Source organism: Galleria mellonella, unplaced genomic scaffold, assembly GCF_026898425.1.
Source record: "Galleria mellonella isolate WM207_F2 unplaced genomic scaffold, CSIRO_AGI_GalMel_v1 utg176, whole genome shotgun sequence".
NCBI lineage: Eukaryota > Metazoa > Arthropoda > Insecta > Lepidoptera > Pyralidae > Galleria > Galleria mellonella.
Window position 1 is genome coordinate 1,305,195 of NW_026442019.1, and position 24,664 is coordinate 1,329,858.

A 24,664-nucleotide genomic window follows, 5' to 3' on the forward strand; every position below is an offset into this window, starting at 1 on the left:
TTCATCATGATGGGCTAACTGGCTTGTTTTCATTCTCATCTATCTTCCTTTTCTGGTGATGGAAAAACCAACTTCAGTAGTGACAAAACCAGTTATTTTGATTAAAAAACTAAACTACTGAGCAGATTTTGATGAAATTTCTACGAAACCAAACTATAATTGTGTCCTTTGAGATAAAAAAAAAGCTTTTTCTAAATCGGTTTACATCTATCGGAGTTGGATGTGGAGATGTGGTAACAAACATAAGACAAATATAATCGAATTCAGAACCTCCATCTTTTTGAAGTCGGTTGATAATGGGCCAATTTGAAGTCACGTGACCAAGGTCGGTTAAGTTTTTAAAAATTTGTGATTACCCTAATAAAGGAATGGTGTCATATTATATTCACTCCGTCGCCAAAGGGAAAATTTTCCTTTGCTTAATAAAAAAAAAACATCAACTGTCTCAATCCAGCGTTTTGTAGAAATAAAACGTCGAAATTTGAACTCTAATAACTGGGCAAACATATTACCCTCGCTTTACACAGCACATACGGTCGATAATCCTACGGCTGGTTGACAGGACTCGTATCGTTGTTACATTGAAACGTGTCCACAGTTACAAGGGAATTCGACCCGTATTGGCGTTCTTGTTGGTTTTGTACAATGTTTGTTAAGGATGGAGGTTTAAAATTAGCAGGTCCTACCGCGGTATAAGGTAAAGAGTCCCTTCTGAGGGTAATAGGTAAAACAAATATGGCGCACAAATATTAAAAAATATTCTTTAGATGAAAATAGTGTATTGTGAAATATTTGGTGGTAGGCGCCGGTTGGAAAGTGTCACAATTTGTTGTATGATTGCAAAGAATTATTTATAATGGGGACACCAGACCCCATTGATGCAAATACGAGTAGAGTGGATGATAATGGAATGGTAACCCCGCCTGCGCTATCGGTATACGCTAGCGGGGCACCAGTGAAGGATGATAGGTGAGGATGAAGTAGGCTAGTTGGCCCATAGTGATGGGCGACCCACTTGGAATTCAGCACGTTGACCTGACAGGGTATATTGCTAGCAATGGGCCTGCTAGTCCGCATTACTAACAATCCCTTCCCCCTCTATTTATGAAATTTTGTATACACGTATACTATATGGAAGGGAGAAAGATATACCTAGGCTACTTTTAATCTTGGTCAACAAACATATTCTGGTCACTTGGACGAAGTCTGTTATAAAAAATATTTTCTAACTTGGTCACACCGAGAATCGAACCCATTATTCAGGGGGAAAGGGATTGTTAGTAATGGAAACTGAGAATCCCATTGCTAGCAATATACCCAACCAGGTCGACCTCCTCGCGGTTCTCCCTGGAAACTATCATAGTTAATTCCTGATGAATTCATCGTGATGGGCTAACTGGTCTGTTTTCATTCTCACCTATCACCCTTCACTGGTGCTCCGCCAGCGTATCCCGTTAGCGCAGGCGGGGTTACCATACCATTTTCACCCATAAAAAAAACCCATTATTCAAATTAGGTATTGCCTCCTTTTGGGGTAGCTCGACAATTTAAAGTCAGTAGTTAATTATTGGTACAAATACTAGCAAACAAGTTTAAAAGACTTTATGACCGGTGCGCCACAATTCCTCAGCTCGCTGGCTGGCTACCCGACGCGCGGTCGTGAAGATAAGCCCAGATACGTGTAGCGGTGCCTTTGTGCGCATCCCTTTGCGCCGCCGCCGATTTGGTTATCGGCCTTAGGGTTGTCACCGAACGCTTTTTTAATCCCCATTTCATTACATACCAAGTATTAGCTGCGACTTTATCCGCGTAACCGGAATTTGTTCCCTATTTGGGACAAAATGTAGCCTACGTTCTTCTATATCGCACACACATATATATACTGACAGCCCACCTGATGGAAAGTGGTAACCGTCGCCTATAGACATGAGCAGTACCATGGACATAACAGAGTATACTGTTTCGCCCATGATAACCCCCATGCGTTGCCATTCCTGAGGACTCAGGTGTTATTCCTCTGTACCCTGTAAATTCATTGCCATTTATCCCACCCTTCAAACCGAAACACAGCCATGCAAACACAACTGCTTCACGGTAGAAACACGAATGCGACAGAGGTGTCCAAGCGAATGACTTTTGTACAATGCCTCCCTCTGGTGATTACGTACATAACATACTTATTGTATGTTTCTTGTACAAATATATCAACACAAAACATGCATATTCTTGTTAATTTTGCAACTAATTGTTATTACAAACACAAGTACTTTATTCCTTATTTAATATACAATCGGAAAATAAACTATTGTAGGTACAATCGATTTGTTAATTGTTTTAAATTATGTTTCACTATGCATACATTATTGTTGGCCTGTGGGTGAAAACGTAAGTGTTTTATACATCTTTTTATATGGGTATAATATTAATTTTTATTGTTATGTTAGTTTTTTTTTTTGATGGGTGTAAATGGTATGGTAACCCCGCCTGCGCTAACGGGATACGCTGCCGGGGCACCAGTGAAGGGTGATAGATGAGAATGAAAACAGGCCAGTTAGCCCATCATGATGAATTCATCAGGAATTAACCATGATAGTTTCCAGGGGGGACCGCGAGGAGGTCGTCCTGGTTGGGTATATTGCTAGCAATGGGATTCTAAGTCTCTATTACTAACAATCCCTTTCCCCCTAAAATTAATCAATTGTTATTACAAATTAATGTTTTTGTATTCGACACTTTGTAACGTAGATTTTACTAACTGATATTTTAATAAAATTGAATACCAGGCATGCTCGCGGCTCTGTTCGTGTAACCGGAATAAACAGATAATCTGTTAAGGCCGGCAAATCACCTACAATTCGTTTGACATTGCGGTATCCATGAGCGGTAATCACTTACCATCAGGTGAGCCGCATGCTCTATTGCCTTCTGTGTTAAAAAAAAAAGTTCTTCCCCGTGCTATATACTATGTTTATGCCTAACTTAATGATAATTGGGTGATTTAATAAACAAATAAACAAACTCACTTTTACATTTATTATAATATAACAATAGGGTGGGTTTAATAAACAAAAAAAGAAAAAAGAATCCAACATCAAAACGTGACAACCCTAGCGTCGGAGGCGGCCGCGGCGGTCACTCGTTATTGACACAATAAATTCTAACTCACGCGTTTTTAAAACCAGCCACACACAAACACGGCGTGATCAGGTGTGTTCATCACACACGCACACAGAAACACGTATTAATAGTCCAAGCACCGGTGACATGAATCGCATCATTACATAATTAAGACGATTTTATATATATTTAAAAATTCATTTTATTGTGTTGTTGACTCTAAATTCTTTCAAACCATAATGTTTATTTATTTATTCCTAAAATTTAAAACCACTATTAGGGAATAGAATTTCTAATTCGATAATTAAGCAATTATAAACGTTAAACGTAAATTTACATAAATGTCACATTCTGTAACTTATACAGTGAGGCTTTTGTGAATTTAAAGTATACGAATCAAATCGTTTACTTCGACATTCAGATCGGAGATTTAACCATTTGAATGCGCGTTTTTTTTTTGAGTTTGGTAAACTAGTTTAGCTAGATGTCCCTTTGCGCTATTCAAAACGAACGACGAAAATCAGCAACTTGAATAACTGATTGGTGGGTGTCGTTCATTAGAACGACATCTACTAAGAAGCTTTTCTTTTGGAAACTATCTTGCTGATTTCCAGGCCTATTTATCACGATGGACTAACTGACTTGCTTTTTCATTACCACCTATCATCCCACACTGGTGCCCTGACAGTGTATACCGTTAGCGCAGGCGGAGTTATTATTCCATTGTCATCCAATAAATAGAAGCATTTATAGTTTTAGTTTTGGATTGTAACAATCGAAGGAAGGATTACGCCATTGCTGCTTACTGGCTGGTCGATTGCCCGATGTCAACTAGACGTAAAGTTATTTTATAAACGCACTGCTCTTGGATGTCCTTGGTGTTGTATGAAAGTCAACACTGACTTTCTACAAAGACTAGGTATAATGTGCATTTAGTTGCTAACTTGTTATTTATTAGATGCTGTATTATATTTAAAAAATTTGTAATGTAACGATTTAACATATAACCACAAGTTTCGATAGTTCCGGATAGTTCGGTAGTTTTTTTTCTATATAAATTTACAAAAAAGTAAGCTTAATATTTATTGTATTATTCAATAAAGAAGAAATTCTCATTTGATCTTATTTCTTCCTTCCATGTTTGTTCTGTGTTTATTTTGTAACGATTAAATCAACCGCTTATCTTTCTGAAAGAAAAAAAACTGCTTGTTGCGAAGCAATAAGATAGCTTATGATAATGTAGATAGATACTCTTTATTGTTTCCTCCAAAAGATTACAATAGTAAACCTATTATAAATATAAACAATTACAAGAAATAATCACAATAAGAATACAATGGGCGACCTTATCGCTAAGAGCGATCTCTTCCAGGCAATCTTTGGATGGAGAGGAGTAATTATAAACAATTTGGTGGGAGGCACGATGAAACATGTATGGGAAAAATAAATACTAAGTATATGGGATTATTCTAAATTTCTAAACTATCTCTTCTTCCTCATATTGGTATTAATGTCGAGGGTCGTGATCACGTGCATAATAATTTCACGGGAATCTTGATTGATATTATACAATATGGTATTACTAAGTAAGTAATTTTTGTGAATTGTATACATATACTTACTCTGTGTTAAGTTTTTATTTATTTAGTTTTAGGTTTGTTTAATTTAATGGATCTAAAATAGAATCTAAAAATGACAATAAATGATCCAAACATACAATAGTTATCAGCAATTGAAAAATGAGCATTGCATCAGAAAAATTAAAATTTTATTTCATCATAAGTTTTATTTAAAAATAAACTATAAAAACGAGGACAAAAAAGATCCCTAACAGATGGCACTTTCAAAACTATTGAATTCACGAATGTATGTTATAAAAAGTACCTAATAGCAATGTTTGTGTACGGTGTTAGGTTCACTTAGAGTACACACTGGGGGCGCCACTAAGATAAAATACGTTCGCCATTTTAATTCGAAACAACAATATTGGGACTTTCTCGCCCTCAGATCTTATACTACTTTATAAAAATTAAACGCACACATATTAATATATACATATATAAAAAAAAACATATGTGTGCGCACATACAATGTTGATCACAATGATCTCACACATTTCGGGTTCGTCGTGATGATCCGGGTTCAATCCTAGTGATGATCGAATGGTATATGTCACTTGACCGACTGTGTGGACAAGGTGCATCGCACCTTTGTCATAATAATTAAACTTTACAATTCCGCTTTGCTGTTTCAATTAACGCCAACACTCAAGATTTTTATGCCGATACTTGCATGTTTACTTACTCCATAGTTACGTGATTGTGTAGTTTATTTAAACCGAATCGAATAGAAATGTTGACAAACTAATAATTTAGGGGAAAAGGGATTGTTCCCAATGGAGTTTGACAGTTCCATTGCTAGCAATATGCCCTATTGGGTAGACCTCCACGTGGTTATTATTACCAGAGGGAAACTTTGCACAAAAGTCGATTGCTTGGGTACCTCTGTCCCATTCGTGTTTCAACCGTGAAGCAGTTGTGTTTACATGGCTGTGTTTCGGTTTGAAGGGTGGGATATGGCGTGAATTTACTAGGTACAGAGCAATAACACCTGATACATCAAGAATGGCAACGCATGGCGGGTATCATGGGTGAAACAGTATACTCTGTTATGTCCATGGTACTGCTCATGTCTATAGACGACGGTTACCACTTTCCATCTTTCCATCAGGTGTCGTATAAAAAAAAAAGAAAATAACCCATTCATTCATTCAAAATAACCCATATTGCCGTCGGTATATAGTATAATGGTTGAACACTCCGTCTCTGTACCATGGACATAGGTACAGAATGGACAAATGCAAGTGGTGCTAATGCCTTGGGGATTCCATACCTTTAATTTGTTGTAAAGTAAATGCAAATTAATTTAGTGAATTCAAAGACGTCTCTGGGACAACATGGCAATTTATTTTATGTTTAAAACCTTGGAATCTGCCTTTTATTCCTTAATATATTTTTTTATACAACTTGAGAACTCAGGTGTTATTCGCCTAATGACATGTAGCCCTGGTAAAATTCATGTGTTGCCATATCCTATCCTTCAAACCCATAAACGAAACAGCCATGCAAACACAACTGCTTCACGGTAAAAACACGAAACTAACTAACGATTGAGGCAGTTGCTTTTTTTCCGTGAAAAAAAATCTGTTATTTTTTTTTGCACTTCATACCTTATTTGTGTCATTTTCATACCAGCGGAACTCTAAAAACAATTATGAATGAGATAAAATTTTAATGAGTCATTAAAACGCGTCATTAAATTGGCTATTAAACCGTGCACCGTCCGTGTAAGCTCACGGCGGCTACTAAACGCTACATAGTTGCTAATATCCAGTTGCTAGTTCATCTATTAGCAATACTGCTATAATAGTTGTATTACAGTAGTTATTAAACGTGTATGGGTGGCACATATACTATTAGAAAAAAGAATAATTAAAAACAGTCCATACTTTTTTATACTAGCATGGTGGCCTGTCTGTTAGTAAATGGGGTAAATGCATACGTAACAGAAGAGATGTCACACGCGCATTATCGACCCTTAGAAAACCTTACCCCTTAGGGGGTACCGCGTGGAGGTCGACCTGAGAGGGTATATTGCTAGCAATGTGGCTTTTAGACTTCATTACTAACAATCCCTTTTCCCTTTATATATATATAACAACAAGCATACTTAATCCATACCGTTATAAGCTTAAAACCAGGTGTGAAAGGAAGTCATTCGTCACGACAGAGAGATCAGGTGGTCTTGAAAGAAAAAAAAAACATAAAAAATTTGCGGAAATGCAAGTTTTATTACAAAAATTAGAGTTATGCCATTTTGTTTTATAGCGGGACCGCGTTATGAGAGACGGAACCATTATTACTGAATTAGCGCGTTGGTTCACATTAATTGATGTAGTAAGTAGCTATAGCGGTAGGGTCACCACCTTCCACTTCTTGACTTAAGGGTTGCCAGCTCTAAAAATAGTTTTTTTTTTTTTTATACGCAATTTAAATGCGTCGTAAAACAACAACATTGTTTGCAATACACAACATTGTTACAACAATTTATACAGGTTGCAAACGGAATTGTAAACGGTACATACAACCAGAGTAAAACAGAATTTATTCATGCTGTAGAGTCGGGAATTTTTCGTGTATGTATGTTACTTATTATATAAAGTATAAACAAATATATTTGATAATTTTCCCGCGAAGTTCCTTACGGGATAGGTAGAGAGAATCGAGTGCCAAAGATCCAGTTCATACATGTCATCACATTTTGTCATGTCATCTTTTTGTAATATGGATAAAAGACATATTACGCCGACCACAAATAAATTGGGATAAGGGTAGAGAGACGATGATGACACATTTCTTGCTTCCTGCATTTTCATACACGCAAGCTACTTCCGGATTCCACTCTTGACTCCTCTTGACCAGTAAGGTTAGTCTAAATCTTCCCCGGTGCCTGCAGCCATACACATTTCCATTTAGTATTATAACTTTCCACCAGGCATTCTTTCAACATGCCAGAACTACTGTAGCATACCCTTTCGCATTTTATACAAATATTCTTGTATAATAAACAAATACATTATTTAGGGGGGAAAGGGATTGTTAGTAATGGATACTGAGAATCACATTGCTAGCAATATACCCAACCAGGTCGACCTCCTCGCGATTCCCCCTGAAAACTATCATGGTTAATTCTTGATAAATTCATCATGATGGGCTAACTGGTCTGTTTTCATTCTCATCTATCACCCTTCACTGGTGCTCCGCCAGTGTATCCCGTTAGCGCAGGCGGGGTTACCATACCATTTTCACCAATAAAAAAAAATACATTATTTAAGTCATATACATATATATAACTGTCTCACTCCGACATAAAATCATCCCGGTCATTCGTCATGGTAAACGCGCATTGCACTGCCAAAGTAATAAACTGATGACGTGTCCATCACCAGGTTATGGACCTATGCAATTTGAGTTTACAACTGGCTTTAAACCTACTTAAAGATTATTAGTTCATTACAGTTAAGTTTATTTCCTTGATTTAAAAAAAAGATTTAATTAAAAATTTAAATAAGTGAATGTAACTGAAAATATATCAGATTAAAAAGTTGTGAATACATACGGGACCGTTAAAATGACTTTTAAATTTATTTTTAACAATTGTATATGTATTTAACTGTAATACAGGTATTCTTATACCTATCTCAGGCACCAGTCTCTCACAATTATATTTATAATTTGATTACTTTAATATAAACATGTCTTATTTTTTTTTCGATGGGTGAAAATGGTATGGTAACCCCGCCTGCGCTAACGGGATACGCTGGCGGAGCACCAGTGAAGGGTGATAGATGAGAATGAAAACAGGCCAGTTAGCCCATCATGATGAATTCATCAGGAATTAACCATGATAGTTTCAAGGGGGAACCGCGAGGAGGTCGTCCTGGTTGGGTATATTGCTAGCAATGGGACTCTCAGTCTCCATTACTAACAATCCCTTTCCCCCAAAACATGTCTTATTGCATTTCACTGTGATGAATTGTGAAGAGAAAATAAATCTATTTATTATTTATTTATTTTATTTTTCTTTTCCCAAATGACAAATCCAAACTGGGACAGAATTATATAATATTGTTGTTGTTGAACATAGCCTCCTCCTCCACAATGGGAGGTTTTGCCAGTAGTTGCCACGTTTGGCAGGCGGATTGGCAACCACAGTTTGGCTTTTGGTGATGTTTTAAGAGGGACGCTGCTGTCCATCCCTCTCCCTCCTTTAATCGCCTATTCCGACACCCACGGGAAAGGAATAGGTGGCCCATTCTATGCCGGGACCGCACGGTGATTTTTAGCACATATTTCTATCAATTTGGAATATATACAACAAATACAAGAAATTTACAATATGTGTACATTGGACTCAAGTATCTAGTGTCAACATTTATCATTACTAGTTTACGTCAAGGTAGTGTAATAAAAAATGAAAACCTGGATCACCTTGCCTAGGCAAGCACGCGAACAATTTGCATGTACAGTGTGCGAGGGAGACAGCGGTGTGCAAGTGAGATGCACAGCCGGTGTCGACGCCGTCGCCAGAGGGCGGCACGAGGCGGCACGCCCATTCGAATCATATTGATTTTGAATGTAACAACACCTAAAATTTATTCATAATTTCTTTATGGCCATTCGTCTTTTCTAGAATGTTTTACACTAATTATAAATGCCCACTTTGAATATCTATATTTGAATTTTGTTTAACTTCGTGATATGTATCTATTATATAATGGTTGTTAGTATATCTAGTTAACTATTTCTATAAATAGTCATTTTTTTTTGATGGACGAAAATGGTACGGTAACCCCGCCTGCGTTAACGGGACACGCTGGCGGAGCACCAGTGAAGGGTGATAGATGAGAATGAAAACAGGCCAGTTAGCCCGTCATGATGAATTCATCTGGAATTAAACATGATAGTTTCCAGGGGGAACCGCGAGGAGGTCGTCCTGGTTGGATATATTGCTAGCAATGGGATTCTCAGTCTCCATTATTAACAATCCCTTTCCCCCCAAATAGACATTTAAATACATACAAATTTCCCATATACTAACTAGTACGCGTTTTATAAATAAAGGGAAAGATTTTTTATTTGTTATCAATTAGGTTAAGATAAACTCAAAAACTACTTAACGGATTAAAAAAAATTTTTCGGCTTTAGAAAGAAACATTTTCAGCGAGTGACATAGTCTGTATTTTATTAAAAAAAAAATCGAAACCGTGTAGTGTCGCTAGTAAATTGACATATTTAATTATTTAACGGAGAAATTCACAAAAAGGTCAATATTTCATTATTCGAATGCTATGTAAAATCATAGATATCATAACATTATAGATATAGGTATAGTATAAATGCTGAGGGATGACAGGTGAGGAGATTATATAGTGATGAATGAGCGACGGTTTCAGAGAGAACCCGTGGAGGTCAGAAGGACAATGGATCAATTTAACTTTTTATTAGGTATAGTATAAATGCTAAGATTATACAGATGGAGCGTCGAGTCTAATAAACGGGTTAACTTTTTGTTACGGTATAACATAGGGGAGGCCTAAAAGGAGAATTTTGCCAACAGTTGTCACGCTCGGCAGGAGGTTTAGCAACCACAGTTAGACTGTGGCGATGTTTTAAGAACGCTGCTGCCCACCATTACGTTCTCTTAGTCTCTAACGACACCTACGGGAAAGGAAGGGGTGGCCTATTCCATGCCAGGACGACATAGCATAATTTTAGACGGTCTTATTGCTGAGAGCAATCTCTTCAAGACAACGTTAGGGGTAACGGACTATTTGTTATATAAGTAGGTATGATAATATAGTATAATTAAGCAGTCTTAATAGTTATTTTTCGTTTCAACTCTCAAGGAAAAAGAACTCGTTTCTATCTATCTGTGTTGACGAAGATTAATTGTTTTATTTATTAAGCAGTTGATTTTCAATGTAGAAGCGAAATGCTTATATAACTCCGTCATTGGTCAACAGAGAAGCTGCGGTTGTCGCTGTGCGTGGGCTGCGGCGGCCAGATCCACGACCAGTACATCCTCAGGGTGGCGCCGGACCTGGAGTGGCACGCCGCCTGCCTCAAGTGCCAGGAGTGCCGCCAGTTCCTCGACGAGTCGTGCACGTGTTTCGTGAGGGACGGCAAGACGTATTGCAAGAGGGATTACACTAGGTAAGCGATATTGTCATTTGTCCGCATTTTTTGTCATATAATATCTCTCATATATAACATATGATCCCAGGCTTACAAGCGGTATCGAACCCTTAAGTCTTAGGAGAGATTTTGCCTCACTCTGTGTGTTCTACCGCCTGTACAATGGATTGTGCTCAGAGGAAACATTCAATATGATGCCCACAGCCACTTTCTACCATCGTACGGCTCGCCATCGACAGGGAGTTCATCCTCATGTCCTACAGCCTCAATGGTCGCGTACTGCGCTTCTTCTTCTTCTTTGAAGTCTGTTGAAAAATACTTCGTCAAATAGGTAGCTAGTTTTATAACTAATCTATGTTAATTTTACTGAATTAGACGTTATATGGCGGGAGTCCATATCACAGGTTAATTCACTAGAATTTAATATAATAACAGAATTAATCAACACGACTTTAAGTTGATTTTAACTTACTTACAACTTAATATATTTGTTCTATTTAAAATGTATGCGTCCTCTGGTGGTTTGTGGAATCTACAGTTAAGTTAATTAAAACGCAAATGCAGAAACGGACGAGTGGTAATCTAAAGTAGGGGTTGTTGAACTTTTAACAAAACGGAACGATCAACAAATACCTTTCATTTCATGGAACCCCATATCGAATGATTACAAATCAAAAACACTGTAATTTATAGAAGAACAAAAGCTTTTATTGGAAATATTTTAAAAGTAAAGCGCTTTCTAGTTTCTTTTAACTTTTAATGTGAAGAATGAAATTGTTTCGCTGTATAAATAATTTCGGGGAACCCTGGTAACTTTTTTACGGAACCCCTAGGTTCTACGGAACTAACTTTAGGAATCGCTGATCTAAAGAAATATTCAAACTTACAACTATTAGGGATTTTTTTTTAATATTAAAACTTTTTGCATATGAAAACAAAGGTGAATATTTATTACAATTATTAAAGTAAATCTAAGATAGATAGCAGATTGTTTTGAAAATATAGAAAATGTTCGTCTATTTATAATTATAATTTGTTATATTTTATGTAATTTAATTTGCTTTTAAGCAAAACTATCACTGAGCTGTAGCTTATTTGGGTCTTTTGTTTTATATTGAAAAAAAATGTATATTTTCTGATTGTATAAACTCGTTTGTTAATTTACGTGTGTCATAAATGTCTCAAATAAAGTGTTTATCTATCTATCTATCTAACCTAAGTAATTTAACAGATGTCTATCTAATATTAGATATATTGCTAGCTTGCGGTTTTTATTAAAATTATAAATTATTATTACAATCTCTTAAATATATCAGAGGAATTGGAAATAGGATAGTTTTCTTTGGATGTCATCTATTGTAAGTATACGGAAGTTGTAGCCATACCTACACGAACAGACCATCTATTTTCTTATAAATTATTATTGTAAATAATTAAAAATATTGTCAACATTTTCCCTTTATATGAAAATTGTTATAAAATATCGCAACTATAAAATTAATAAGTCTTCCGCCATTACCAATTATCAGGTTATAGACCCAGCACGTAATGGAAGCATTATGACTGTAGAATTTTCTAGATTTTCATATTGCAATCATATGTAGGTACTTATCAATTGAAAATAGCAAACAGAATATGTTAAATCAAAGATTATTTTTTCAAATAGACACGTGTTACTAATGTAAAATTAACAAACCAGTTTTAATACATAACATTCCCATATTAGCTCAGCAGTTTATAACAAAATCGTATAAGAAATAGAATTCATAACCGATGTCAATCACCATCACGTCGTGGCGCCACTTTTTATACACACAGACCAAAGATGAATTCACTAAAATAACTTGCATCTGTTTACATTTTCACCCTTCTATCTCTCGCGGCCAAAATATAGAATTACGCATCGACAAACACCGGTGTTCCTGTTTAAAAACCGCTAATGTTAAAATAACTTCTATTCTTTCCACATAAACCACAAAATCGAGTGTTCGATCACAGAAATTCATGTTTTCAACAGTAAAAATATTTTTGTCACTACACTCTGATGTGCCGTAGAGAAAACAAACGTAGTTTGACTGAGCATTATGTATTTCGGCGCCAAAACAAACGTCACTGTGACAGCGCGGCGGGCGGCGGCAACTCGATATGTCTATGGTATGTTTGTTCCCGTTTACACCGGTCCGGATAAGCGGGTTTTCGATTACACTTTTTTTTTTGTGTGTAATGTATAATTCAAAATATTCAGTCAATATTGTCAGAGCGGTGTTGTAATGTAAATAAAAAAGCGGCAGGTATGTTAAATTTTGACCGGCACACTGGAACGTACTTGTGAGTTGCAAAAATGACGAGTCATCCCGTGTGTCACTGATTTAGATATTATGTGTGTATATATTACAAGATTACGATGCATATAAGACCTCAATAAGCTCCCACGGATGACTTTTAAAACAGTCATGTCAGTTAAGAGCATAGACAACTTGAGTTTAATGAAAATGCGGCAACGCAACACGCAACGATCTTTTATGTTAACTTTTTTTATTCAATTTCAAAGACAATAGAAAACTTTTTAATATTTATGATTATTTAAAAAGTACTCTGCCTACGAATTAAAAAGTTAATCATGCAATTTTAGATTATAATAGATAGAGCATCGAGTCGTAAAAACGCATTAACTTTTTTTCAAATAATTGTCAAATTTCTGCTTTCATCTTCGGTGTCCCGTCAGCGTATATCAATAACGCCATCCGATACATGGTTATTCTTCACAAAAGGAGACATTTCTTTATATAGATTATTCCGTGGGATTAATCAATCGATACAAAATAATAATCTCTCACGCGTTATAGATAATATTTATAAATATTAACCCTTTGTAAGGGAAGACAGCGGAAACGCGATGTTTGTTTACCGCCCGCCCGCGGCACATCACCGCTATCGAGTGACGAATTCGACATAAACATCCGAAATGCACCTACAAACAGACAAACATACAAATACGTTACTAAACACGTATTGGAATTATTTATTTAGTTTATTTAATTTATATTGTACCACTATACATACCTATTACACATAGATATCAAGATTAAGCACGAGGACATTGTGTAAAGGTCGACCTGATAGGATATACCCTATATTGCTAATAATGGGGCTTTTAGTCCCCATTACGAACTATCCCCCCATCATAATATAATGCTGTCCTAATAATTTGTGCAGAGTTATCTTCTATACTTATAAAAAATCTGTAGAGAGGTCAATTCTGTACATGAAATATATTTCCAAAATAACTATCAGGCGGTGATTAGTGATCGATACTGATGCCAAAAATGCAATCAGTAAAATTTTTGTCTGTCTGTCTGTCTGTATGTTCGTTATAGAAACAAAAACTACTCGACGGATTTTAACGAAACTTGGTACAATTATTCTTCATACTCCTGGGCAGGTTATAGTATACTTTTCATCACGCTACGATCAATAGGAGCAGAGCAGTGAAGGGAAATGTTAAAAATGTCCACCTGTGCGACGCCGGTACAGGCCGCTAGTTATTAAATAAGTTTATAAGTATACATTCCACTCAGTCAACGATACGAGAATCCCAACATGGAATCTCTAGGGGGAAAAGGATTGTTAGCAATGGAGTTTGACAGCCCCATTGCTAGCAATATACCTTATTAGGTCGACCTCCACACGGTTCCCCAGGAAATATATATATATATATATATATATATATATTAAGAAATATATATATATATATATATATATATATATATATATATATATATATATATATATATATGTTTTCACATCATAATTCAAGTTTTTATTTATTTATTTAAATTTCAATGTACAATTATATAAGTGTACATATGGCGGACTTAACACTTAATGGCGTTTTCTACCAGTCGACCAGGAGGCAAGCAGAAAATTAAGTAGGCGGTGCATTTACTACTAAAATATGTATAAATATTGTTACTACATAGATAAAAAGATAGATAGATACTCTTTATTGTTTCCTCCAAAAAATTACAATAGTAAACTTGTTATAAATATAAACAATTACAAGAAATAATCACAGTGAGAAAACAATGGGCGACCATATCGCTAAGAGCGATCTCTTCCAGGCAACCTTTGGATGGAGAGGAGTAATTATAAACAATTTACATATTACATACCTACATACATTCATAAATAAATAAATATTTCTTTTTGCGTAATAAAATGTAAAATTATTGCATATTTACGAATACGTCATTTGTAGATAACGTGTGTACAATATACCTATCTCGTTCCACGTACCATTTGTACAGAAGCTGGTAAGCTGAGCTCCACGGATGGTATCATGTGTCGCTAATTGCCGCGACCGCTCAGCTCGGGGTGGGGAGCCGCCGGTCGGAAACAAAGTCTACGTGATCACATTTTCAGTCCTGCAGCTCTGCTCTTGAATCCCATATTTTAGTATCATTCCAAACTATTGCCAATGACAATTTTATACTGCACTCATGAAATAACAGTTGGGAATTAGGTTATAATTGGGATCGGTTTACAATAGTTTGTATTGGCGGGGAAAGGGATTGTTAGTAATGGATACTGAGAATCCCATTGCTAGCAATATACCCAACCAGGTCGACCTCCTCACAGTCCCTGGAAACTATCATGTTTAATTCCTGATGAATTCATCATGATGGACTAACTGGCCTGTTTTCATTCTCATCTATCACCCTTCACTGGTGCTCCGCCAGCGTATTCCGTTAGCGCAGGCGGGGTTACCATACTATTTTCACTCATAAAAAAAAAGAGTTTGTATTAGCAAGTTACACTAATACGCATCTATCAGAACAATATGGAACCTTTATGTCGCTAGTGTTGCAATTCGAGAGTGCAGTACGTCTCAATCTCAATATCGATTTACAGGAATTTATTTCAAGAGTAACCCCACTGTTATGGCAAAATATATCGTTCTATACAATAGAAAATACTAGTGTTTTTTTTTTTAATAAAATAACCCATTACACGCTGATAATGTATCCTTCAATAGGTAGGAGAAAAAATTTGTAAACTTAAAAGTATTTTTTGAGTTTCTCTTTTATAAATTATTATTTTAGCAGAGGGAAACTTTGTACAAAAGCCATTTGCTTGAGTACCTCTGTCCCATTCGTGTTTCTACCGTGAAGCGGTTGTGTTTGCATGATTGTGTTTCGGTTTGAAGGGTGGGATATGGCGTGAATTTACTGGGTACAGAGGAATAATCTCTTTCTATGATTTTATAAACACATATTTACCATTTTCAACGCATGGGGGGTATCATGGGCGAAATAGTATACTCTGTTATGTCCATGGTACTGCTCATGTCTATAGGCGACGGTTACCACTTTCCATCAGGTGGGCCGCCAGCTTGTTTGCCATTCTAACTTGTATAAAAAAAAAAAAACAAGAAATCAAATCTATCACGCGGATTGGCAATTACAATTAGGCTTTGGAGATGTTTTAAGAAGAACGCTGCTGCCCATCACTCAATCTAAAGTTCCTTTAGGTGCTTATTACAGCACCCACAGGAAAGGAAGGGCCTACTCTATACCGGGACCGACACTATTTCATTATGATCCATTAAAAAAAAAAGATCCCATTATCACCTGTTAAAAAATTTCTATCCATGATCTCGCTAAGTCGAAGACACAAATAATAAATCTATGAAACACTATTGTTCAAAATGAACCTTTGAATGTTTGTAAATTGATAGATGTAGTTTTTTTTATAAAAAAGAAAATTGAAAAACCAAATGAATTATAATAAAATGTATTTTATATCAAGTCAACAGGCGGCATTTTTACTTACAAATACATACATATCTGTCACGCCTGTCTCCCATTAGGGTTGGCAGAAACAATGGAACGCCAAATGCTTCGATTCAAACAAACCTCTTTCGCTTCCTCCACATTCATCAATCTTTTCATACACGCTCGCCAGTTACGGGTACTTTTAATTTGTTATTTAAAATATAATTAATAAATAATAATAATAAACAACAACAAGAACCAGCATATCGTCATAGCCGTAGAATACTGACGGATCTATATACATATGTAATATTTGTCAGGACTGTCAGTATTCTACGACTATGACGATATTTGTATAAACAACTACTGCTCTATCAAATAATACATATTGTATTTACATACGTATGTAGGTATATAAGAAGTACATATAACACATTGACCTGTTTCTAAAACCTTGTAGGTAAAACTTCAATTGGTTGAGTTCCATTTGATCGGTACTGTATCTATGTTCAGGTGGTTACAATCCTATAGCGACGCCGACGGTACGTACGTATATGCGATGCTTTTAGCAAGATTGCCGGGGGGGAGTTTCATTCTGCTAAGTGGCGGTCAATAACCCGAGCCGGGGGTGTTTTTAAATGTACTTAGAGGTTTGGGTTCGAGGGCTTTATAGATTATTTTGGAGGCTTTAAAGTGGGGTGTTATTGTTTACAAAAATAATGATGAATAAAATAATAAATGGCTCCGGACGTTTCGTGTAGAGCCATCTTGTTTTAAAATAAATATAGCTAATGATTTTTTTTTTAATTGATGATAACGGAATGGTAACTCCATCTGCGCTAATGGTATACGCTGGGGGGGCTCCAGTAAGGCATCCCTGATAGGTGAGAATGAAAAGGCAGGTCAGTAAGCCTATCGTGATGAATACACCCGGAATTCAGCACGATAGTTTACAGGGTTGAACTACATGGAGTCGACCTAACAGGGTATATTGCTAGCAATAGGACTAGTAGTCCGCATTATTAACAATCCCTTTCCCCAAACACAACTACAAAAAAAACTATTCATTTTCCAATGGTAGATAATTCTATTATATATAATTAAAATTAAATGAGGAGCAAGTATATTCTTTCAGATAAAAAAAGAATTTTCCAAATCGGTTTACAACTGAGTTATTAAAATTCGAAATTCAAAATTCAAAGTCAAAATTCACAATTCAAAATTGAAAATTGAAAATTGAAAATTAAAAATTGAAAATTGAAAATTGAAAATTGAAAATTGAAAATTGAAAATTGAAAATTGAAAATTGAAAATTCACAATTCACAATTCCAAAGTCAAAATTCAAAATTCAAAATTCAAAATTCAGAATTCAAAATCAAAATTCAAAATTCAAAATTCAAAATTCACAATTCCAAATTCAAAATTCAAAATTTACAATTCCAAATATCTTTATTCATGTAGGTCTATTCTAGACTCTAATGATATGTCAAATCTACCGTCAGTTCGAAATGATTACGAGATGAGAGGAACTGACAAGAGACTCAGCTTGTATTCTTTTCAAATAATTTAATATCTCCTCATATTATGCTGAAAGCCAATGTTCAGCGATGAACAATTAAGGGCTGATGAAAGATTAAAAAAACACACAACCGAATTAGAAGCCTTGAAGTCCTTTTGAAGTTAGTTGATAAATTAATATTCCTTCTTTCATTAATGTAACTGACATTTCACTAGACCTAAATAACTTATGGTATGAAGTCTATGGTGCTATTTATGTCTGTATACAATGACAAATAGATACACACACACACACACTTACTATCAAACAGCACTTCATTTTATAGCATTCGTTCGTTCATTTAAATGTAATCTTTTCAGGATTTGTTTATTTATTTAACCCTTCTTTGCAGGGGGGAAAGGGATTGTTAGCAATGGAGTTTGACAGCCCCATTGCTAGCGATATGCGCTATTAGGTCGACCTCCACGTGGTTTCCCCTGGAAACCATCGTGAACAATTCCTGTTGAATTCGTCACGATGGGCTAACTGACCTGCTTCATCCTCATCTATCATTCTTCACTGGTGCCACGCCGGTGTATACCGATAGCGCGGGTGCGGATACCATTCCATTATCACTCATTAAAAAAAAGCCCCTTCTTTGCATGACTTTTTTTATTTGTAAAATAAATAAAGGTGATATAATTCATTATCAAAATTAAAGGAAAAATGGTTAAGAAAGTAAATTTGACAGCTATGTTTTTTTTTTCTGCAACGGACATTAAAAAGGCATCCAGACACGATCAACTTAAAGTGAACATATTCTTTTATATAATTTCTGGGCGTTCAATGTTATGATGGAAATTTCCACCTTAAACAAGCAAAGAACTTTAAATTTTAACTTTAATGCACAGTAAAATTCTATGTACATATGGCGGACTTAACACCGGACGGTGTTCTCTACCAGACAACTATTGGTCAAACAGAGAAATACGTAGGCGGTGCATTATTGATTATTGCATTATTTAAATAAGTGAGTTGCTTTATTCCATCATAACTGTAAAATCCTGTACAAATTTGGTTGTATAGAGTATCGTTAGAAGTCTAAAGTACATCATCTCGGATGACACTGGCTATTATAGCCTTTTTTAAAATAGTTCTTTTTGGACAGAGCAATCGTGTTTTTTTTTTTTTTATTTGGGGAGCAAAATGTACTTGTTTGCTAATAACCTTTACAGCGCTTTAACATAATTAAACTTAATTAAATTTACTTACTTAAACAACATAACTCTCTTCGTTTTCCTTCGTCATTTTTTTTCTGTTGTAGGTATGTGTGCTGTTAAGTTTGTGTATGTTATGTATATATTTAATTGTGTATATATTATAATATATATGTATATATGTATGTATATATGTTTGTATATGATAATATTTATATAATAGTGCGCCACCTACCCTTTGTCTTTTTCTCAATGTCCTCTACCCAAAGGTTGTGTGGAAGAGATTGCTTAGCGATAAGGCCGCCTTTTGTATCACTTCTCATTAATATTTACTGTATTTGTTATTTCTCTTTTTACTTGGTGCAATAAAGTGTAAATAAATAAAATAATTAAATTTTTAAATGTATTTTATTTTCAATTCAGTTAATTATCATTAAAACATTAAATAATCTTATTTTCTATTGTCGACAGGTTATTCGGTACAAAATGCGACAAGTGCGGCGCGTCGTTCAGCAAGAACGACTTCGTGATGCGCGCCAAAACGAAAATCTACCACATCGACTGTTTCCGGTGCTGCGCGTGCGCAAGACAGCTCATACCCGGTGAGATTTGCCGTGAAAACGGTAACCCTGTCTGCGTTGTCGGTTGGCGGGGTATAAGCTTTTTTTTTAATAGTACGAAAATGAAGTAGCTTTGCCTGCGTTATCGCTATACAACGGCATGGGTTAAGTCTCACTTATTCTCCCTGGAAACCATTTATTTATTTAACTTTTTACTGCACCAAAAACATAAAAATATACATTGACAATTAGAAAATTCAAGTTAAACACAGTAGCGTAGAGTACAGGTTAAAATATACACAAAGGTATAAAAAGCGGTCTTGTCGCTAGAGCAATCTCTTACAGACAACCTTTGGTTAAAAGGAGAACAAAAAAAATATTATTAAATGTACTTAATTAATTTAATACTTGTTAAATTTGTCACGATGGTCCAACTGATCAGCTTTCATTCTCATTTATCATCCTTTACTGGTGCCCCGTCAGTGTACACCGATAGCGCAGGCGGGGTTTTTTTTTAATGGGTGAAGATGGAATGGTAACCCCGCCTGCGCTATCGGTATACGCTGGCGGAGTACCAGTGAAGGGTGACAGGTGAGGATGAAGGCAGGTCAGTTGGCCCATAGTAACCAATTGAACAACAACTAACCACTATGGTTTCCAGGGAAACCGCGTGGAGGTCGACCTCTGATGGGGTGTATTGCTAGCAATGGGGCTGTTAAATCTCGTCACTAACAATCCCTTTCCCCCGTGCAGGCTGGGTTTTTTTTTTTGATGGGTGAAAATGGAATGGTAATCCCGCCTGCGCTAACGGGATACGCTGGCGGAGCACCAGTGAAGGGTGATAGATGAGAATGAAAACAGGCCAGTTAGCCCATCATGATGAATTCATCAGGAATTAACCATGATAGTTTCCAAGGGGAACCGCGACGAGGTCGACCTGGTTGGGTATATTGCTAGCAATGGGATTCTCAGTCTCCATTACTAAGAATCCCTTTCTCACCCCGCGCAGGCTGAGTTACCATTCCATCACGATATAAGGGAGTCTTCCTTACGAATCAACCATAAAAATCACATACGTATACGTATTTAAATCAAAAAATAAATATTAGTAATACTTTATATTATAATATTAATGTAAATTTAAAGAGTTATCTAGACCTCACATTATTACAACCTTGTATATCAACAGACTTCATTCTAGCTTGAACTTATCTTGCCATATGTGTGTTTTTGACGCGATATCATCCGAATTACGTAGCCGAATTCGATCGCCATGATATTATTAGACGTTGATAAATAACTGAATTATTTTCCTGTCCTAAAATAGCATGAGTTATTATTAAAACGGTAGGCGTCGTTAAAATAATTATAAAGTACTAGCGACTTACCGCGGCTTTGTACGGGTAGGGCATACGTTTACATTACCCGGCGACATACCTGTAATATCAGAGTTTATTTTTTTAATGGGCGAAGACGGTATAGTAATACCGCCTGCGCTATCGGTATATGCTGGCAGGATACCAGTAAAGGGTGACATGTGTGTATGAAGCCAGGTCAGTTGGCCCATAGTGACCAATTGAACAAGAATTAACCACAATGATTCGGGAGAAAGGGATTGTTAGTAATGGAGACTGAGAATATCATTGCTAGCAATATACCCAACCACTGGAAAGTATCATGGTTAATTCCTTATGAATTCATCATGATGGGCTAACTGGCCTATTTTCATTCTCATCTATCATCCTTCACCAGTACTCCGCCAGCGTCCCTCTTAAAATGTTTCCAAACCCTAACTGCAGTTGCTAATCCACTTGCAGAGCGTGATAACTTTTTTTTTTATACAACATAGAATGGCAAACAAGCTGACTGCTCACCTGATGGAAAGTGATAACCGTCCCCTATAGACATGAGCAGTACCATGGATATAACAGAGTATACTGTTTCGCTCATAATACTCCCCATGCGTTGCCATTCCTGAGGACTCAGATGTTATTCCTCTGTACCCAGTAAATTCACGCCATATCCAACCCTTCAAACCGAAACACAGCCATGCAAATACAACTGTTTTACGGTAGAAACACGAATGGGACAGAGGTACCTAAGCAATCGACTTTTGTACAAAGTCTCACTCTGGCAAACCGCCCCAAAGGTGAGACTTATGTACAGCAGTGAACAGTTAAGGACTGATATAATGATCCAAGAATTAAACTCACTTTGGTACAGTACCCGAAAAACGGGGGGAAAGGGATTGTAGTAATAGAGACTAAAAATCCCATTGCTAGCAGTATACCTAACCAGGTCGACCTCTCACGCGGTTCCCCCTGGAAACTATCATGGTTAATTCCTGATGAATTCATCATGATGGTCTAACTGGCCTGTTTTCATTCTCATCTATCACCCTTCATTGGTGCTCCGCCAGCGTATCCCGTTAGCGCAGGGGTTACCATACCATTTTCATCCAACAAAAAAAAAAAAGTACCCGAAAATCATAAAGGAAACAGGACCGTCCTTTGACATTCCAAATCGCAAACCTTTGAAATTTCGTTTTAATCAACCAGCTCGCTGATTCCTCCACATCCCGCTGTTTCCGTCCGTACTGACAGCGCCCACCTGCCAGATATTGGTTTTATTAATGCACTCTAAGTTAAAATAATTATCTTTTAAAGCTCCTGTCAATGTACAAGGAAATGATTGTTTACACCCACATATTATAAAGCATACGGGCCCATTACGGTTTTTATTGAAAGAAATATCCGAAAATATCGATTCTAATAAGCTAATAGGTAAATAGGAAGTAAAATTCCGGTGTTTTTTTTTTAAATCATTTATAATAGATGACAATGGAATGGTAACCTCGCCTGCGATATATGTTAACAAGCCACCAGTTAGAGATGATTTTTGAGGATGAAAGCAGAAATTCGAAAAGAATTAACCACGCGTGGAGGTCGACTTGATATTTGTTGATGAGTGAAAATGGAATGGCAGAGGGAGACTTTGTACAAACGTCAACTTGTTTGCCATACTAAGCTGCATTTTTTTTAATTAATCCTTCAGTAACACAACTGTGAAAACCGCATCCAATTTGAAGTAGTAGTTTTTGCCTGATACCGAAATAAGTGGATAAAATTTAGGAAAAATGTTAATCCTTGTCTTATAGTCCTTGATCTAAGTTTTGGAACAAAGAAATATTCTAATATATCTAAGATTAAAAGACTTATTATGATGAATAGACCTGAACGTATCTTACAACGCCATCTAGTATCGAATGTAATGAGGTTACCAGACAATAGTCCTTTACCTTATCGATCTAAATCATCTAAGTATTTTCTATTCTGCATAACATAATGCGATCAATAAAAAATAATCATTAATCAGTCAAAATTATAATTCGATAAATTCTCTTGTCAGGTGACGAGTTCGCGTTAAGAGAAGGTGGCGCTTTGTACTGCAGAGAAGACCACGACGTTTTAGAAAAGGTGAATATGACATTTCTTAATTGCTACTTCTTGCACTCACGAAAGGGGGAGCTTTTGTACAATAGTCGTCGCGTGGTAGCTACCTATTGTGAAGCAGCTGTACTTCCATGGCTGTTTGTCCTCGAATTTTGTTACGGGCGTCTGCTGTACACGTTGTTGGTTCTCTCCTCAAGGCAAACATTGATTATTGGACATCATACAAAGAAAGAGAGACAACCGGAGAGGACTTTAGTAAATTAATGATCGGCCGTCAAGCTGATTGACGCTGCGCACGGCTGATTTTTGCCCCAGCCGTGAAAATGTTGCTAAAATCTATATATTATGAAAACATTATTGTATTTGTGTTATTTTCGAATTCCTTTTCTATTACCTATTCAAGATCTCTAAAGAACTCTCATACGAGGTTTAAAAAATATTAGATTAGCTGTTCGACTTTGATCTGTCCATTATCCATAAAAAAAATTGCACATATGATGGAAAAGTGCTGGTCATATAAACTCGATGGGAAGAGAAGAATTCATACGCCACTTTAATCAAAATAAATACTGGTCTTATTCAATCTATATTAGCTGAAACCAAATCAGAAAATTTTCAACATCTCTGTAAATTGTTGATATCCATTAATTCCTTTCTTTCCGCGTCTAGGGTAAGTAGACAAAACTTTATTTAAGAAATCAGTTCAGGGTACGATAGGACGATATATCTGAAGAAGGCCCTTAAACTTAAAAAAAAAAAAAAAGGTTTTGGAAACTATCTTGTTTTGCAATATACTTTTAATCTTATGCAACATAAATTACCCAATAATAAATCATTTTCATTAAAAGGTACAATGTCATTTGATAAATAAACATTAATCCTTATCAAGCCGATATTAAGTTTGTTGATTAAGCCGAGCTTTGATTACAGAGTGCCAACTCGAGCGGAGGTGGCGCCACCAATGCGGAGAGCAATAATAATACAACGTTAAGCAACAACAATTCTCACCATCCACACGAGCTAGGATCTATGTCGGGTGAGTTTTTCTATGGTCTTTTTATACGATTATTAAAGGTAAGTGTCTAGTAGGGGGGAAAAGGATTGTTAGTAATGGAGACTCAGAATCCCATTGCTAGCAATATACCCAACCAGGTCGACCTTGCGGTTCCCCCTGGAAACTATCATGGTTAATTCCCGATGAATTCAGCATGATGGGCTAACTGGCCTGTTTTCATTCTCATCGATCACCCCTCACCGGTGCCCCGCCAGCGTATCTTGTTAGCGCAGG

General features: G+C 36.3%; 1 protein-coding gene across 2 annotated transcripts in view; it reads left to right on the plus strand.

The window, feature by feature from the left end:
• The window catches only part of LOC113510406 (insulin gene enhancer protein ISL-1), a 61,545-nt gene that overhangs the window by 27,288 nt on the left and 9,593 nt on the right, over nucleotides 1-24,664 (plus strand). For both annotated transcript variants that reach the window (XM_052893475.1, XM_052893476.1), the window contains exons 2-5: nucleotides 10,703-10,892; nucleotides 19,836-19,966; nucleotides 23,333-23,400; nucleotides 24,307-24,412. In XM_052893475.1, the coding sequence (XP_052749435.1) occupies nucleotides 10,703-10,892; nucleotides 19,836-19,966; nucleotides 23,333-23,400; nucleotides 24,307-24,412 (495 nt within the window). The remainder of the gene's footprint in view (nucleotides 1-10,702; nucleotides 10,893-19,835; nucleotides 19,967-23,332; nucleotides 23,401-24,306; nucleotides 24,413-24,664) is intronic.